Genomic DNA, 15,745 nt, shown 5'->3' with positions numbered 1-15,745 from the left:
GGAGTTTGAGGTGTATGTCTATTCGACTAATTCTGATATTCACATACAAACGAATAATTAGGTAACACAACGTATTGATTACTTTCCTTCGAACTGAACAAGTCAACAAAAACAACTCTTTTTTTTTTGTTTTTCATACCTTTTACTCCTAGGAATCAACTTTTACTAAAGAATTCCATAAAATTGGGAAATTTGAGTTTTCTATTTTTCTATTTTTTTTGTTTATTATATATATATTTTTTTTAAAAAATAATTATAATTAGGGTAAAACTAAAAATCTAGAAAGACGCACGAAGCTGACAAGTTTCGTTGTTTAGTTTCCGTACTTGGGGATCTCTCTGTCTCTCTGCAAAAATTGATTAACCAAAGAAGACACATCGATAAGATCCATGTCGACGAGAGAGAGGACCAAACGCGAATTACCTCCCGTTCAAGAGGTACCTACCCCCTTCTACTACTCGGAGATCTCCGAATTTTCGATTCATTCTCTCCAATTCCTCTTCTCTTATTTGGTTCATTCCACTCTGTTTCTCTATTATTACCTTTCGACTCTTATCATCAACAATTGATTTTGAGGAGATAACACAGATCCTTCTTAAATTTCATGTTTTTTTCTATTGATAAAGATTTCGTATTATATAATAGCATATTGATAAATTGCGGAAAGTGGTAGAGGAAGGCAATTACTATGGAGCATTGCAGATGTATAAATCTATCAGTGCCAGGTTCCTTCTTTGCTCTGATTCCTTCTAATTATTTACAACCAATTTGCTTTTTTACTTGTTGATGATTCATGTCGAGCTGTGTTTATCATGATGAATTGGTTTGGTTGTTTCTTCATTCTTATTTGGTTTTGTGATTGGATTTGATAAAAAAAAGATTAGCTTTTTTTCTTGGTTTGCAGATATGTTACGGCTCAGAGATTCTCTGAAGCTCTTGATATCCTCTTTTCAGGGGCATGTATTGAACTTGAACACGGCCTGGTTTGTTCTCTTTCCTTCTTTTGTTGTTTCTATATATCTTCTATTTTGTACTTGGAACTTTGAGTGGGGNGGGGGGGGGGGGGGGGGGGGACATGTTTATCACCAACAAACACAACATCTTTTGTTTCTGTCTCGTGCACTTTTGTCACTTGTTTAGTTAAAGTAGAGGTTGTTTCTTATGCAAATTCTCAGGTGAATTGTGGAGCGGACCTCGCTATTTTGTTTGTGGACACACTAGTTAAAGCCAAGTCTCCTTGCAATGATGAAACTCTTGGTTAGTTCCATCCAATATATAATTGCTTTTTTTGACCAATTGCAGTTTTTTTTGGGTATACTGAATTATTTCTATCAGATCGTATCAGGGGTATGTACAAATTGTTTCCTCGGGTTCCCGTACCACCTCATTTGGTTGACGTGAACGACGATGAAGATGTCCAAAATCTTCAAGAGTCTCTTGGGGAAGCCAGATCACGTGTTGACAACTTGACTTCCTTCTTGAGAGCTGCTATTAAGTAAGCCAGAGCCCATGTGTATTATTTTTTTGCTTATTCAACTGGCACTGTCCATCTTTGTTTGGTGTGAACATGTATCAGCTATACCATATATTGCTGTTTCTTCTTCTTCCTTTTAGATGGTCTGCAGAGTTTGGAGCCCCAAGTACTGGCTATCCTGAGTTGCATGCTATGCTGGGTGATTATCTCTACACTGAGTGTCCTGAACTTGTAATCCTCTTGTTCCCATTTCTTATTATAAAGTTTTACATTTTCATTTTTCTTCATTAATCGGTTTTTTATATATTCCTGCAGGACATGGTGCGGATATCTCGACATTTTGTTAGAGCTGAGGACCCTGAGAAGTTTGCGTCTATGCTGGTCAATTTTATGGGAAGGGTTAGTCTCTTCCTTTCAAGTTGTCTCATCTCTTCGTTTCTCTATTGGTAGTCTTAAGTTTTAGATTAGAGTAGTTTTTACTTTTTACACTGGGATAGAAAATTCAAGAAATGTCAATGTAATATCTTGTGGCCAAAAATATGTGTTTTCTTACTTGAATACTATTCTACAGTGTTATCCCGGAGAAGATGACCTCGCAATTGCACGAGCAACTCTCATGTAAGTTCATGCTTTATAACTGGATACATAGATGGCAGAGTTTGCGGGGGAACTAAAGATAAGTGAATTGATTTTCTTTTTTTGTATGATAGGTATTTATCTATGGGTAACATGAAAGATGCAAACTTTATGATGGATGAGATTAAGAGACAAGCAGAGACAAAAAATCCCGAGCTTTCGGAATCAAACCTTATCCAATTTATCTCATATCTTCTGGAAACGTTAGTTACCTACTTAGATCTTCTTCTTCCTTTTTAGTCTTTTCAGCTCGTTGTTGTTTAACTAATGAAATTTGTTACCCAATACAGGTTGCAGAGGGATGCTTTGCCTCTTTTCAATATGTTAAGAGTAAAATATAAGTCAAGCATAGATAGAGATCAGCTGCTTAACGAGGTATACAGTTGTTAGTTACTGGTCCCTAATTTCTTCAACAAAATGCAACTCTTTTCTTTGGTCTCTGCATGTTATAATCCTTGTTGATTCCATATATATCTCCTTCACTTTTGATGAAAACCCGGAAATTGTGTTATGTTTTGAAGTTGCTGGACGAGATTGCAGAGAGGTTTTACGGGGTGCAGCGTAAGAATCCTTTGCAAGGGATGTTTGGAGACATCTTCAAGGTAAACTAAATCTTATATATATCTCATATCTTGATGTTACTTTGCTTAAACCATTGAAACTCTGTTCTGTGTAGATGATGGGCTGAGGAAGATGATAAAAGAGACAAGAATACTCGTTTTCAAAATAGAAAAAAAAATCCTTTGTGATTTGTTTATTTGGCAATGTACAAATAATGGATAGCTCTGGAGAATCCTCCAGATCATAAGTTATTTCTCTTTTCCTCAAGTGGGTGAAAGAGTTTTGTTCTTTGTAACATTATATTCAATTTAACATTACCACCATTTGTCAAACTAAATTCCAGACACTATGGAATGGGAAGACTAGTAGGCAAATGTTTCTTTAGATTCAAAGCCTCTTGCAGTAATACTATTTAAGACAGATAAATTGTGAACCCACAAAACCACAAAATAAGTAATACAGAACGTCAAGAATCTCGAACAACAGTTGAAGAAGAGAAGCAAGTACAGAGCCTTGACATGGTTGTGGCTTTAAGCAAGTTAGATTGTGCTGCATCAAGCAATGAATCAGCTTCAAGGGATTTCTCGAAACAGGACTTAGCTTCTTCCCACCTCCGTTCAGCCACAAACACAAGTCCAAGGTTGTTGTATGCAGGTGCATAACCCGGTTTGAGTTCCAACGCCTTTGAGAACATTGCTTTGGAGACTTCGTACTGCTTTTTTTGTCGATAAAGGTTCCCGAGGTTAGAGAATATCGTGTGAGCTTGATCCTCTGTTGACACAGCCAAGGCTCGCTTGTATACTTCCTCGGCTTCTGAATGTTCGTCTGATAAATGTAGTGAGATACCTAACAGCCAACACATGAAGCTAACATAAGAATAATGCAACAAACTTAAGATTGTGGAACCACATCAATTTGCTCCTCATGGTTAGAGCAAAGCAAGCATTAATTAGAAGAGGGTGTTACCGAGATTTGACCACACATAGCTACATTCTCTAGAACGACCCGCTGCTGCCTTGAGGTATTTTTGGGAGACCTTATATTGTTGAGAACAGAGACTATGAAGACCGAGCTGGTGCCACCGGACAGCATCTTCAGGATCCTCTGTTATAGCCTAATGTAAATAAGAAGAGAATAGTGAGAAAACTCTCCAGTCTTCCACCTGTTCTACACAACATCTGAAACTGACTTCATAAGTATCGCAACAGAGTAAGAGCATACCTGCTTTAAGCTGTACACTGCCCGCTCTTCCATCTCCGTTAAATCATTTCGGTCAGAAACAAAAGCAGCTGCAATTTCATGCTGTGCTTTGTGAGCCATGGCAAGCCCTGCCCAAGCAATGGGAGGGTCAATTGGAACAGATTCTCCTTCTCTTATCACTGAAGCCATCTCGTTGGTAGCCCATGAAAGCTGGTCGCTTGCATCCTGAGACCTTTCCGCATCTTTGATTCGTTGGACAGCAACAGCAAATCTAGTAGCCATACAGTTGGGATCAAGCTTGGCTGCCTGAAAAAGAAAAACAGGTAAATTCAATCAACCATAACCAAGACTGCTGTGTAAGCCAAATAGTTTACAGCCAGAATCTTATTATCACACAATCAGGGTTACATTTTGAACAGCCGCCATCAAGGTAGAATGGCTCACTTAGACAAGGTATGATTAAGCTACATAAGTCTCTTCTTCCTATGCATTTGGATCATGTCTAGTTGAATCTATGCCTATTGCAATCGAGACGGAAGAACTTGGACACAGAACCACAAGCAAATGTTCAGTAAAAGTAAGAATATTCAAACCAAGGTTATTTTATATTTCATCAGATAAGAGGTTAATATGCCCAACCCATTCAGAGGAACAGCGTCCACCCTAATCCTCCCAAGTAAATGTATAAAGATTGGGTAGGTATGCAGGACTTTCTAGTACTTATATTGCATTACTTTCACTAAGTTCTAAATATGTCTTGAGAAAAAGTGAAACGGAAATCAAGCAAAAGAAACCTGTCTGTCTAAGATAAGGAAAACAATGAACAACCTCAAAACAAAGAAGTGAGCCAAAAGCACCTTCTCCAAACATTTGCTAGAACTTCTGTGATCACCCATCATATAATATGAATTAGCAAGATTCACCCACGTATGGGCAGACTTTGGATCTGATCTTAGAGCAGCTAAGAGACATTCCTTTGCGACATTCATACATGCCTTCTGATCTTCAGAAGCACCAGTACCACCATTAGCCCCGGCACCTGACATCAATTGAAAACACATTTACAAGTAACAAGTGGAAATACAGTAACTAATTTTGCATGTGTACTTTGTTTAGGCAAGTTGACAAGAAAATTCAAAGGTTCTTTGATAAGAAACAAACCAGCGACAGTTGAACTGTGTTTGCAGAGAAGCTCAGCAGCATAATTAATCAAAGCGGCAGGATGGTTATGGTCTTTCAGTACCAAATCTTGAAAACATTTTGCTGCAAGCTCCATATCGCCACTGGAAGACTTGTTCATTAGAGAGAAGTATCACGATAAGTTAGAAAATTGAGGGGAAGCAAACTCCTCACCTTTGAAGATAAGCAACTCCAAGGTTTGCAAGGCAATCATAATTGTCAGGGACAAGCGCCAACAAAGATGACAAAACCGATATGGCACTCTACAAATCAACAAAGCAGAACAATATCACAAAAGGAATCACATTAATAATCAGACAACATGGTGAAGAATATTACCATCAAACAACCAGCTTTGAGAAGCATTAAGCCAAGGGTATTCCACACGGCAGCCTGTCGAACATCTAACTTTATAGAATCCTTTAATTTTGATAGAATTTCCTCAAGTTCGTCTCCCTCAAGCTCTTTAAAAGAGTCTGTATCCCCAAAACCATCCAAAAGAATACACTACAATGTTTACAAAAGTGCAATATTAACCTTTGTATACGTAGCTCGCAAATACAAGACTTCAATACGCTGATTCAGACACATAGATCAGATCATCACCTGTCCATGGTGAATTTGAACTAACAAGAGTAGTTCTGGTCGAGCAATTTCTGGCTCACAACCCAGTAAGATCTCTTCAGCTTTCTCATATTCTGGTATCGCCTACAACCCTCTAGCAGTTAAACTTAAATAAAATGATAATTATGCTAAGATATATCAGTGTAGCCGCAGCTCAACCCTACCTTCTGAGATTGGCCCAGTCTTTGGAACATTAGACCAAGAATAAAATGGGCATGAGCATTTTTGGGCATCTTCCTTGCAACATGAATCAGACCCTATAAAGAGAGCAGGGATAGCAGGGTTTAAATAAAGCATCATCATCATGAAACATTAGACCAACAACCAACTGGGATAAGCATTATAAAATCATGAGCACCATCATCATATCATGAGTCGATAAAACTCACCATTTTGAGGTTACTGATTTTTTCTTCCCGGGATGCAGGGACCCCTTGATTAGCCTGATCACCATCTGCATCAACTCCACAGTCAGAGGAACCCTCAATCTTACTTCTCGAGCGGCACTTCCCCACCTTGCTGCTCTTTTTGGCATCTACTTCTCCTGGTTCCACCTCCTTGCATGTTAATGTACTTCCCTCTTGATAATTTTCCTCGTTATTCAACCTACAAACACACAGTGTCAAGTCAAGAACACTGAAGAACTAATCTTTCCAAATAATCTCTCGGAGCTTCGCCTACCCAACAAAGCATTAAGAATCAAACCCTACTTATCCAAAAAAAAACATAAAATCCCCCATTTCTAGAGCCAGACTCCTACTGAACGATATCCAAAGTCTCCATTTTTAGCACTACGGCATAAGAAGACATCAATTTTTTTAAAACCCAAAACAAAAACTGTCACTCAGAAATAAGTTTTCTTCCGAATAGAGAGGAAACAAAAGAATCTCAGCAAAACAAAGTTAGTCAAAAGCAACAGAAAGAAAGGGTTAAGCTGAAACACACAGAACTCTGTAAAAGCAGAAGACGGGGATACCTAGCGATGGGAGGAGTAGGGATTTGAATGGATGAGTCAATATCATCAGCCTCAGGAGGATTGAAATTGAGGTCAGCTAAGACTACAAGCTTTGGAGGTCGAGCAAGAGGAGGCCTTTCGATAGATGCAGGAGAGTCAACGGTCATGGGTTCGTGTTTGACGGCAATCGTCTCCGACCGGTCCATCGATGTTCTGACTTAGTGCGCCGGAAAGTAAAGTTGAGCTGCAAGCTCAAAAATAAAAATCAAAAGGAAAACATTTGACGAGGGATGTGTTTGGCAACGATGATTGGTCTGTCCTTTGCTTGCACTACCCTAATCTCACGACACCCACCCAAAAGGTTCTTTCTTTTTATATACAACTCTCAATATAGCAACTAATTTTTTTTTTAATTTCGTTTGTTAATTAGGAATTTTAGATTCAATTCATTGTACTGTATTTTTTTGGTATAACAGATTAACAAAGAAGACACTTTTACAATGTAACGAAAATACATCAGAAATTAGAACACACTAAAAAGATATTAGTACAAAAGACAAAAACACAATAACAAGAAAGAAACACATGAAAATATAAACATCTCATGTTTATCTACTAAGTACCAAACCCAATCCATACATTTTGTATATGATGATGATATTAATTACCATAATATATAAAGAAAGTGAGGAAAGTATATAGTAAGAGCTTACACAAACATAAGAAACTGATCAGAGAGAATCAGTCATCATCACTCTCACTCACTCATCACTGAGTTGCAGATATCCCAAACTCAGCAAGGATCCAGCCATTGTCCATGGCACGGCTAGCATACAACTCAAACTTCTCTTTCGCATTCGGTATATCAAGAGACAAGTCATCCAGGCTGTCTTTAACACGACCAAAACCTTTCGTCATTTGGTTAGCTGTAATCAATCCTTCACCAAAACACTCCTCAAGCAGATTCAACAACCGATCATTCTGCTTCTCCATTGCCATCACCAAAGCTTTCTTCACTACTTCGTGGTTAAAAAACGGCATCCCTAGATCGCGGATACATTGACAAGCTTCTGATGTTACTCCTCCTGTTTCGTATTCTTCTAGAAGTTTCAAGATTTTGTCCTTTGCATCTTCCACTATCCATCCGGTTCCACCACCCCAGCTTCTCAGAAGTCTCTCTCCTGCGTGTCGGGCTGAGATAAGAGACCTAGCTGAGCGGACTGTTTCGCTTCCGGTTGATTTTGGAGGTAGCTTGGTTGAGATCTCTTCAAGGTTAAGTGGAACTAAGACGTCGTCAATCACAGCTCTAGCTAAAAACAGGGCAAGTTCGTTTGATGCGTCCATGATGTCTAAAGCGGTGTCTTCTGCGGATTCCAGGAGCATAATGAAACCGTTTATGAAATCTTCGGTTGAGAATAACTCCATGTGAAGAGCAGAAAGAAGAACCGAAGCCATTTCCTTTTCTCTGTTTTTCCTATCTAGAGCAAGAGTTATGAGCCTCTTCAGAAACACCGGGTTATATTCAGGTGTCCCTAAATCTTGAAGACTGCGGATTAGCTCAGGAATGTCATCTGATAAAAAATATTCCTGGATTATGTTCACTGTATCCTTCTTGTACTGCTTTAGCTTTCCGTCTTGACTTGATTTCCCTTCATCTTGATCAGAGGTTACCTTAAATGAATCATCAAGCCACCCTCCAGAAATAGCCTTTGGAACTATAGAATTAAACAGATTTTTGGCAGATGGGATATCTAGAGCAAGGTCATCAAGACTCTCTGCTACTCGGTAGAATCCCTTCACCATTTGACTCGAACTGATCAGACCTTCTTCAGCAGCTTCGTTCAACAGCTTTAGTATAAGTGACTCAGCGGTTTGAGATTCCATAGCCAGAACCAAAGCCCTCTTCACGACCTCGTGATGGAAAAACGAGACGCCTAATTCCCTGATGCATCTACAAGCTTCATAAGCGTCTCCGTTTTCCACGTATTCCTGTAAGATTTCAGATATCTTCTTCTTTGTTTCTTCTACTGTAGTGTGAGTACTACCTCCCCATTTCTTCTCCACTAGTTCTGCATGGTGAGGAGCTGACAGATAGCTCTTTTCTGCAGTCACAATTACCTGAAACCCTTTGGAAGATTCTGGAAGAATTTTCTTAGATCTAGTCAGAAAAACCGGAGGGAGAATTTCGTCAACGATAGCCCGTGCAATAAACAATGCAAGGACATTAACAGCATCAAGAATGTCCACTGCTAGATCATCCACAGATCTGAGAAGTCTAATAAACCCATCCCTAATTTGATCAGGTAAAATGACATCAACATACAATGCAGAGAGTAGCACTGAAGCCATTTCCTTCTCCTTGTCGTGCCTGTCCATGGCCATAGAAACAAGTCGCTTGGTAAAGTAAGGGTGATATTCACTTGAACCAAGTTCCCTGAGGTCAGATGCCGCCACTTTCACATCCCCGGTGCTAAAGTATTCCTCTATGATGGAAACTACAGCCTTTTTGTAATCATCCAACGGGTCTGATACAGGTGAATCAACAAGTCCATCATATGCGTCCTGTTAAATTGTGTATATGAATCACAAACGCGCAAGTCAAACTAATAGTAAAGGTTAAGATCAGCTGATGCTAAACATAAAATTCCTAAACAAACAAGAAAATTATCCAACTCAAAACAAAGGCGCAAAGTAAGTACCTCTCCACTATCGTAATTTGGATCATTCTTATCAATACAGCAGTCACCGTCATCAGTGTCAAGAAGCTTTCCCCAAGTTCCTTTTCCACCAGCACCATCTGCAGATATCAATGCCTCATAAGTAAACCATAACACCTACACACCTGAACTATTTTACTGAAAGTCTAGAAACTGCTTTCATTCAAGATATAAATAGTCATCTCATTCACTGTAAAGGATATATTTGCCAAGAAACAATCACAAAAAGGTTCAAAGAAGTTCCAAGTTTTTCTACCCTTCTTGACACGAATATGCTTCCCTGAGTGTGTCCGTCGCACATGCCTCAGTGGAATCCCAGCTACTGGCCCTTTGCCACCAGTGGGTGACTTTATGTTCAAATCAGCAAACAGAGTATGAGATTTCGGCGATGATGACAAACTTTCAGCATTCTGAGTTGCTATTTCAAGCTTTTTCCACTGTCCATCAGTCAAAATTCCCTCACCCGATGCCATCTGAAACAATAAAACGATCATTATTAACTCATACACCAAAGATCCCATTAAAAAAAAACTCATAATCACTGAAAATCAAAGAGAAAAATTGACTCTTTTCCCCAAAACCCCTACTAACGATCAGCAAGAACATGAGGTATCACTACGAAATTTCATCCCTTTATCAGTAAACAACACTAATAAAACCAAGAACAAGAAACCCATAAACACATAAACTGTCAAAACACAAGAACACACACACACACAAGTGATATTTCCAAGATTCTACACAAGAGACCTTACAACACTTTAAAAAAAACGTAAGTTTACAAGTTACAACTATAAAAACAACAAAATCTAATCTTTCATGCCTGTGATCGCAAGAATACAATTCCAAATCGTGAAACAAAGTCGTCTTCTTTACTGCTTGGCTCGGATCTCGAGCCAAGACAGGAAAGACAAGTAATCGGATCTCCAGCACCGGTAACCAAAAAAAAACGACCGGTAAAGTATCAACGTCAAGTAAACAAATCGACAGTAAGTAGATAACGAACGATCAATCGAATCGCAAAGATTCAAAAAAGTCACCGATTCCTTAGACAACGACGAGAGAGGATTTGGATTAGGATCACCCAAAAAAAAAACAAAAACACACAAAACAATAAAATAAAGTTTAGTGTTCTCTTCCTTTATATACGACGGGACACGTCATAAACGATGTACGTGGAGGGCTTAGATATTTCCTTTTTTCTTAATTTTAGTTTATCCAAAACAATGGGCCGTGTTGGGTATATTTCGGCCCATTAAATTATATATTTTGGGCTGAAGTACGTTTTTTTTTTATAAAGAAGTTGTAAGCTTGCATGGAATGATTTACATCACGTCATTATGGCATCATGTACATATAGTCTTTAAAAGAGAGATATGGATAAGTTTATTTTATATTTTCTTTGAAGAACTTAATCCGTTTTGAAGATATATGATTTGATTGATAAACTTTAATTTTGTTTCGTTATTTTAGTGAATGTGTATGGAATTTATATATTTAGGACACTGGTGAATGAGTAGAAGAAGTTGGCAAGTAGTTTTCAAGCAAAACCGGTCACATGCCTTTTGTCTGGATTAAGTCTCTGTTTCTAAGATCCGACGGTTCCTTTTACATCTACCACCTTAAATTTAAATCGAACGTCTCTAATGGTTTATAGAAATGTCAATTCTCTAATCTCTCTCTCTCTCTTTTTTCTTGTTTTCTGAACAAGACATGTCAATTTTCGCAAGAAAAAAAAAATGAAATCTGAATTGATGTCATATGGAAGAGAAGACTTTTGATGGTGAGCATTTTTTTCGAAACGGTCATTTGGATTACGTTGATAATCCAAATGATAAAGCTTCGTTTTGACGATGAGAATACCTAAGCTAATGTAAAACTCTATTTAATATATGGTTGAATTAGATTGAGCATACTCAATGATTATTGAACTTGCTTAGTCTAATTAATGCGATCTTTTGTATTTTATGAATAATGTAAAACATAGTAAACAAAAAAAAAAGATATAGGTTATAGTTATAATTAATTAAGTATATATATTTTAGCATTTCAGCTTTGAGTTCTGATACAACCAAAAAAAAAACAAGAACATAATGTCGGTTCTCGATCTTTGTCACGTACGAGAAACATAATCATTTACTACTAATCGAATGAATGTCCAAAACTTTCTAAAAATTTAGGATATACAAAAATTTGCTATTGATTGATTTCTGCAATTGATGTACGAAAATACACAGATTTTTTTTTTTTTTCATCAAAAAAGAATTATATTAATGAAAGATTGTAATCGTTACATAAAGTTTGTGATAACCAAACAGGAGGTTGAAAACAGGAGAAATAAAAAGAATTAGATGTGCATCCTAATTTTGCTAAAACATGAGCTGTGTTGTTACAAGCTCTTGGTGTGTGCACAAAAATGACTTCCTTAAAAAATTTGGACCAATGTAGTAAATCCTGATAAACTCCATCAATGGAAGCAATGTATAATGCTTTATTCATCATCTTTGTTAGCATTTCGTAATCACCCTCAAAAACAACCTTTGTTATCCCTCTTATCCATGTTTGCTGCATAGCTGTTAATAGTGCCTTCCCCTCAGCTTCCAGTGGTGATGAGGCATGGCCTGTGTCTGTTGATCCCCAACCATTGGAAACACCGTGTTCATTACGCAAAATCCATCCGCTTTTCGCATTTTGAGAAACTGGATCATAACTAGCATCATAGTTACATTTAAGGAAAGATTGTGGTGGTCTTGTCCAATGTGTCGGTTTTGGTTGTTTAAATAATTTTGTGGATTCTTGTAAATCATTATCAAGTCGACACCATTCACTCACATCTGATTTGGCTCGTAGTACAACAAAAGCAGGATCATCCGTGACTCCTTCAAAAATAAATTTGTTTCTAGATTTTCAGATATGCCAAAGCATCCAAAAAGACAGGAGTTTTGTTTGTATTGAAATATCCCAATCATTATGAAGATTGAAAATAGCATCAATAAAAGATTCACAATTAACAGAGGATGAATACATGATATGCATAGGGATATTTGCCTGCTGCCATATTGATTCAGCAAACGGGCATAAGAATAATAAGTGGTCAATTGTTTCATCCCTGTAAACATCGTGGGCATATAGGGTCTAGGTTCATTCCCCTGGTTGTTAATCGAGTGATTGTAGTTAAAGATTTAGATAATAGTCTCCAAAGATAATGTTTTATTTTGGGAAGAATATTTAGTTTCCAAATTTGTCGTTTGAGCCGTATTGATCCGTGAGGTTTCGGTGGAAGGTCACACGGGTTATCAGGATTATTCATGGCAAACCAGTAACCTGATCGAACTGTGTACTCACCTGACTTAGTATAGTGCCATATTAGTTTATCAGATGATTGTTTCTTTGGAAGGTAGGTATTGAGAAGCAAATGGTGGTCTGCAGGAGTAATGTGTTGTGTAATCTTTTCACTGTCCCAGTACTGATATGCATCGTTAGATGATATTAGATTTGACAATGAGAAACTCTCATTTGGTGACAAGCTTGAGATTGGTTTAGGAGGATGTATTGGTGTAATATTGTCTTTGTTGACTCGTACTTTCTCTCTATTGCCAACATTGTATCTTGATCCCTTTTTTATTATTTCTAGACCTGCTAAAATGGAAGACCATCCATATGATTGATTAGTTCTCGGTTTGGCATCAAGAACACAGTCATCTTTGAAATATCGCGCCTTAAATATTCTAGCAAATAAAGTGTTAGGGTGGTGAATCAGTCGCCAAGCTTGTTTAGCTAGCAAGGCGTCATTAAAATTTTCCAAGTTCTTGAAACCTAAACCACCATCTGCTTTTGCATACTGCAATCGTTTCCAAGCAATCCACGATATTCCTCTGTCCTGGTTATTCTTCTCCCACCAAAATTTTTGAATGACTGATTCTATCTCTGAAATGACACCAAGAGGGATTTTAAAACAGGACATTGAATACACAGGCATAGCTAATCCCATAGACTTAATTAGAATTTCTTTTCCGGCAGGTGAAAGATATCGTCCACGCCATGATGAAGTTTTCTGCTTGACTTTGTCGACAATATAATGGAACATTTCACTTTTCTTCTTCCCAAACTGTTTTGGTAGTCCAAGGTACTTTCCACCACCACCATGGTTTGGTATTGCAAGGATCCGCTTGAGACGATTTTGAAGTTGACCATTTATGTGGAAACCAAAAGTAATCAAGGATTTCGTTGTATTTATTTGCTGTCCTGAGTAATACTCATAGACCTCAAAAGCTTCCTTGATTGCTGTACAGTTACGAGCATTGGCTTGGCAAAAGAAAAGAGAGTCATCTGCAAATTGTAGATGAGTGATTGGTGGAACTCTATTTCCTATACGTACACCTCTGATATCTCCCGAAACTACTATGGTTTTGATCAAGTGGCTCATAATGTCCGCACATATAATGAAGAGATAAGGCGATAAGGGGTCTCCTTGACGGATACCACGTTGAGGAACAATATTTCCGTGTGGCGAGCCATTAATCAGGACCGAGTAAGTAACAGACCTTACTGAAGCCATCACCCAATCTATCCACTTCTTTGAAAATCCAAACAAGTGCATAAAAACCTCTAAAAAATTCCATTCAACCATGTCATATGCTTTAGTGACGTCGGTTTTTATTGCCATGTAATTAGTGGAAACACGTTTTCGTGATTTTAAAGAATGCATCACTTCGTGAGCAATCATGACATTATCTGTAACCAATCTTCCTGGGATAAAGGCAGCTTGTGAATCCGAAACTATGTCATCCAAGTGTTTTTTCAACCTATTCACCATGCATTTTGAGATGATTTTATACAGAACATTACATAGTGCTATAGGTATATATTCGGACAGGGTTGTTGGTCTGTCAATCTTTGGAATCATGCAAATATATGTGTGGTTTAGACCAGATTTCATATGAGAGCTTTCAAAGAAATCTCTAACCTTTGTAACTACATCGTTACCTATAATATGCCAATAATGTTTGTAGAAACGTGTAGTCAGGCCATCCGGACCGGGAGCTCTGTCATCTCCAATGGAGGAAATTGCCTCAAAAATCTCCTCTGCAGTGAATTCCTTTGTAAGGTCATCGTTAATGGCTTCAGTAACCATGACAGGGAAATCGCCAAAGTCAATAGGCGAAACAGGAACCCTGCTTGAAGTGTAGATGCTTGAGAAATATTCTTGAGCATGAGCACCAATCTCTTGGTCACCACTGAATAGGTTATTAGATGAGTCTCGGATGTTGAGTAGATGATTCTTTGCATATCTAGTCTTTGTGCTTGCATGGTAGAAGCTTGTGTTATGATCTCCAAGTTTCAGCCAACGGTTTCTGCTCTTATTTTGCCAGTAATATTCCTCATCTCTATATGATTTACTCAATTGCCGTTGCAGGTATGGAATTTGTCGTCGATGGTTTTTGTTTAGGCTCTCCATGGCTCGATTTAGTTTATTTTGAAAATACTCAATACGCTTTGCTGAGTTTAAGTTAGCCTTATGTTTTCCTTTTGCCATTTCTTTGCGACAAGTATTGATTTGATCACAAATAGTGTTGTAGTTTTTATTTTTACAGGAGTTCCAGCCTCTTGCTACTATGTGATCAAAATTCTTTATTTCCGTGAGTCTCCTATCAAAACAAAAAAGTTTCAAAATGTTTGTTTGTAGGGACTGTATTGTGATCAAGATTGGTTTGTGATCAGAACCATCAAACTCCAAAAATTCAGCTTCTGCACTTGGAAATGAAGCTGTCCATTCAGTGTTTATCATGACTCTATCAAGACAACATTTAACTGTGTAGTCTCGTCTCTCTCCAACCCAAGAGAAACGATCTCCATTTGACTTTAGATCAGTTAAATCTCAGACATAAATCATATGCCTGAATTTTCTGAAAGTCCATTCTTCCCTTGCAGGTCCTCCTATCTTCTCATGATTGCCAATTATTTCGTTAAAGTCTCCAGCGAGAACCCATGGTCCAGTTCTGGTTGTATTTAAGGTTTCCAAATGGTTCCAAAATAAATATCTTAGGCTCGCATTTGGGTTACCACACACACCAGAAAAATAAAAGCCTTTATTATTAAAGATGATATGAACATCAATCATACGTTCATCCTGATACAACTTGGATAACGAGACATTGTTTGTCCACATCAAAGCTAAACCTCCACTCCGACCAAGAGGGGGTTGTGTTATTACATTATTATATCCTAATACAGAAGCAAAATCACACACAGTAGAACAAGAATTCATAGTTTCACACAAGAAAAGTAGATTAGTTTTTAAAATACGACATAAACGTTTTAAACGGTCTTGAGTCAGCGGCGAGCAGATGCCCTGACAATTCCAGGAAACGACTCTCATGGAGGCATTGGGGGTACCCC

At 37.9% G+C, this 15,745-nt stretch overlaps 3 protein-coding genes across 3 annotated transcripts; 1 reads left to right on the top strand and 2 right to left on the bottom strand.

The window, feature by feature from the left end:
* LOC104726928 (Golgi to ER traffic protein 4 homolog) lies at nucleotides 280-2,994 on the top strand. Its single transcript, XM_010445902.2, has 12 exons — nucleotides 280-437; nucleotides 646-725; nucleotides 905-983; nucleotides 1,176-1,257; nucleotides 1,336-1,495; nucleotides 1,615-1,705; nucleotides 1,790-1,873; nucleotides 2,046-2,092; nucleotides 2,185-2,313; nucleotides 2,401-2,485; nucleotides 2,632-2,712; nucleotides 2,787-2,994. The coding sequence occupies exons 1-12, from the start codon at nucleotides 390-392 to the stop codon at nucleotides 2,796-2,798; spliced, it is 978 nt and encodes a 325-aa protein (XP_010444204.1). The 5' UTR covers nucleotides 280-389; the 3' UTR covers nucleotides 2,799-2,994.
* Nucleotides 3,038-6,969, bottom strand: LOC104726929 (probable UDP-N-acetylglucosamine--peptide N-acetylglucosaminyltransferase SPINDLY). Its single transcript, XM_010445903.2, has 11 exons — nucleotides 6,651-6,969; nucleotides 6,064-6,280; nucleotides 5,839-5,931; nucleotides 5,657-5,758; nucleotides 5,390-5,557; nucleotides 5,225-5,313; nucleotides 5,033-5,154; nucleotides 4,729-4,910; nucleotides 3,893-4,177; nucleotides 3,638-3,785; nucleotides 3,038-3,517 (listed from the first exon to the last, which is right to left on the bottom strand). The coding sequence occupies exons 1-11, from the start codon at nucleotides 6,833-6,835 to the stop codon at nucleotides 3,138-3,140; spliced, it is 1,971 nt and encodes a 656-aa protein (XP_010444205.1). The 5' UTR covers nucleotides 6,836-6,969; the 3' UTR covers nucleotides 3,038-3,137.
* On the bottom strand, nucleotides 7,131-10,472 carry LOC104726927. The gene is made up of 4 exons (XM_010445900.2): nucleotides 10,170-10,472; nucleotides 9,603-9,819; nucleotides 9,329-9,426; nucleotides 7,131-9,191 (listed from the first exon to the last, which is right to left on the bottom strand). The coding sequence occupies exons 2-4, from the start codon at nucleotides 9,817-9,819 to the stop codon at nucleotides 7,398-7,400; spliced, it is 2,109 nt and encodes a 702-aa protein (XP_010444202.1). The 5' UTR covers nucleotides 10,170-10,472; the 3' UTR covers nucleotides 7,131-7,397.

The sequence above is a fragment of the Camelina sativa genome, chromosome 11, assembly GCF_000633955.1.
Source record: "Camelina sativa cultivar DH55 chromosome 11, Cs, whole genome shotgun sequence".
NCBI classification, from domain to species: Eukaryota; Viridiplantae; Streptophyta; class Magnoliopsida; order Brassicales; family Brassicaceae; genus Camelina; species Camelina sativa.
This window is presented reverse-complemented; position numbering and strand designations above follow the sequence as displayed.

What these genes read in the sequence shown, in the direction of transcription:
- LOC104726928 (XM_010445902.2), top strand. Translation starts at nt 390, where the DNA reads ATGTCGACGAGAGAGAGGACCAAACGCGAATTACCTCCCGTTCAAGAG. An exon ending in TTCTTGAGAGCTGCTATTAA is followed by an intron (nt 1,496 to 1,614) that starts GTAAGCCAGAGC and finishes TCTTCCTTTTAG; the next exon opens with ATGGTCTGCAGAGTTTGGAG. An exon ending in TGGTCAATTTTATGGGAAGG is followed by an intron (nt 1,874 to 2,045) that starts GTTAGTCTCTTC and finishes ACTATTCTACAG; the next exon opens with TGTTATCCCGGAGAAGATGA.
- LOC104726929 (XM_010445903.2), bottom strand. Translation starts at nt 6,835, where the DNA reads ATGGACCGGTCGGAGACGATTGCCGTCAAACACGAACCCATGACCGTT. An exon ending in AAATCAGTAACCTCAAAATG is followed by an intron (nt 5,932 to 6,063) that starts GTGAGTTTTATC and finishes CTCTCTTTATAG; the next exon opens with GGTCTGATTCATGTTGCAAG. An exon ending in CTATGTGTGGTCAAATCTCG is followed by an intron (nt 3,518 to 3,637) that starts GTAACACCCTCT and finishes GTTGGCTGTTAG; the next exon opens with GTATCTCACTACATTTATCA.
- LOC104726927 (XM_010445900.2), bottom strand. Translation starts at nt 9,819, where the DNA reads ATGGCATCGGGTGAGGGAATTTTGACTGATGGACAGTGGAAAAAGCTT. An exon ending in GCATATTCGTGTCAAGAAGG is followed by an intron (nt 9,427 to 9,602) that starts GTAGAAAAACTT and finishes TGATATCTGCAG; the next exon opens with ATGGTGCTGGTGGAAAAGGA. An exon ending in CAAATTACGATAGTGGAGAG is followed by an intron (nt 9,192 to 9,328) that starts GTACTTACTTTG and finishes ACAATTTAACAG; the next exon opens with GACGCATATGATGGACTTGT.